The sequence below is a fragment of the Calidris pugnax genome, unplaced genomic scaffold (assembly GCF_001431845.1).
Source record: "Calidris pugnax isolate Ruff unplaced genomic scaffold, ASM143184v1 scaffold386, whole genome shotgun sequence".
Classification (NCBI taxonomy): Eukaryota; Metazoa; Chordata; class Aves; order Charadriiformes; family Scolopacidae; genus Calidris; species Calidris pugnax.
Window position 1 is genome coordinate 23,399 of NW_015091163.1, and position 652 is coordinate 24,050.

Genomic DNA, 652 nt, shown 5'->3' on the forward strand with positions numbered 1-652 from the left:
CACCCCCGTCATCTCCACCATCCCCATCTTCATCACTGTCATCGCCATCATCCCCATCCTTCTCCATCCCCATCCCATCTCCATCTCCATCTCCATTCTCCATCCCCATCCCATCTCCATCTCCATCTCCATCTCCATCCCCATCCCCATCTCCATCTCCATCCCCATCCCACTCCACGGTAAGACCCCCACACCCCACAGGAGCAACCACCACCACCCCCTCCACCAAACCCCGGCTGCTGCAGGTTTTGGTGGCCCCCAAAAGGTACTATTGAAGGGGAGGAGGTTGAGGGACACCCACAGAGCTCCTGCAACTTGCGCAGCTGGAGGGGCTCCTGCCTCTCGCCGTCCGGGGTGGGACAGAGGTGGAGCGTGGAGCCCACCAGAGCAAACCAACCCTCCTTGGCTCTCTCAAGGTTCAAGCCCCCCTTGTAATGCAGCCGGCCCAGGCGCTCGAAGTCCAAGGCCAGCAGCTCCTCAGCACGAGGGTGGACGAAGGACTGAGGTGGGGGACAAGAGGGACAGGTCACAGAATCACAGAATCTTAGTGGTTGGAAGGGACCTCTGAGATCATCGAGTCCAACCACATAAAAAAAAAAAAAAAAAACCAAACCAACCCAAAAACACCACCCACCAACTAAACCCCACACCC

At 57.5% G+C, this 652-nt stretch overlaps 1 protein-coding gene across 1 annotated transcript in view; it reads right to left on the reverse strand.

The window, feature by feature from the left end:
• The window catches only part of ARAP1 (ArfGAP with RhoGAP domain, ankyrin repeat and PH domain 1), a gene marked incomplete at its 3' end in the record, with an annotated part of 27,160 nt that overhangs the window by 19,103 nt on the left and 7,405 nt on the right, over window positions 1–652 (reverse strand). Inside the window, exon 4 of the mRNA XM_014959328.1 lies at window positions 302–564. Coding sequence (XP_014814814.1) covers window positions 302–564 — 263 coding nt within the window. The remainder of the gene's footprint in view (window positions 1–301; window positions 565–652) is intronic.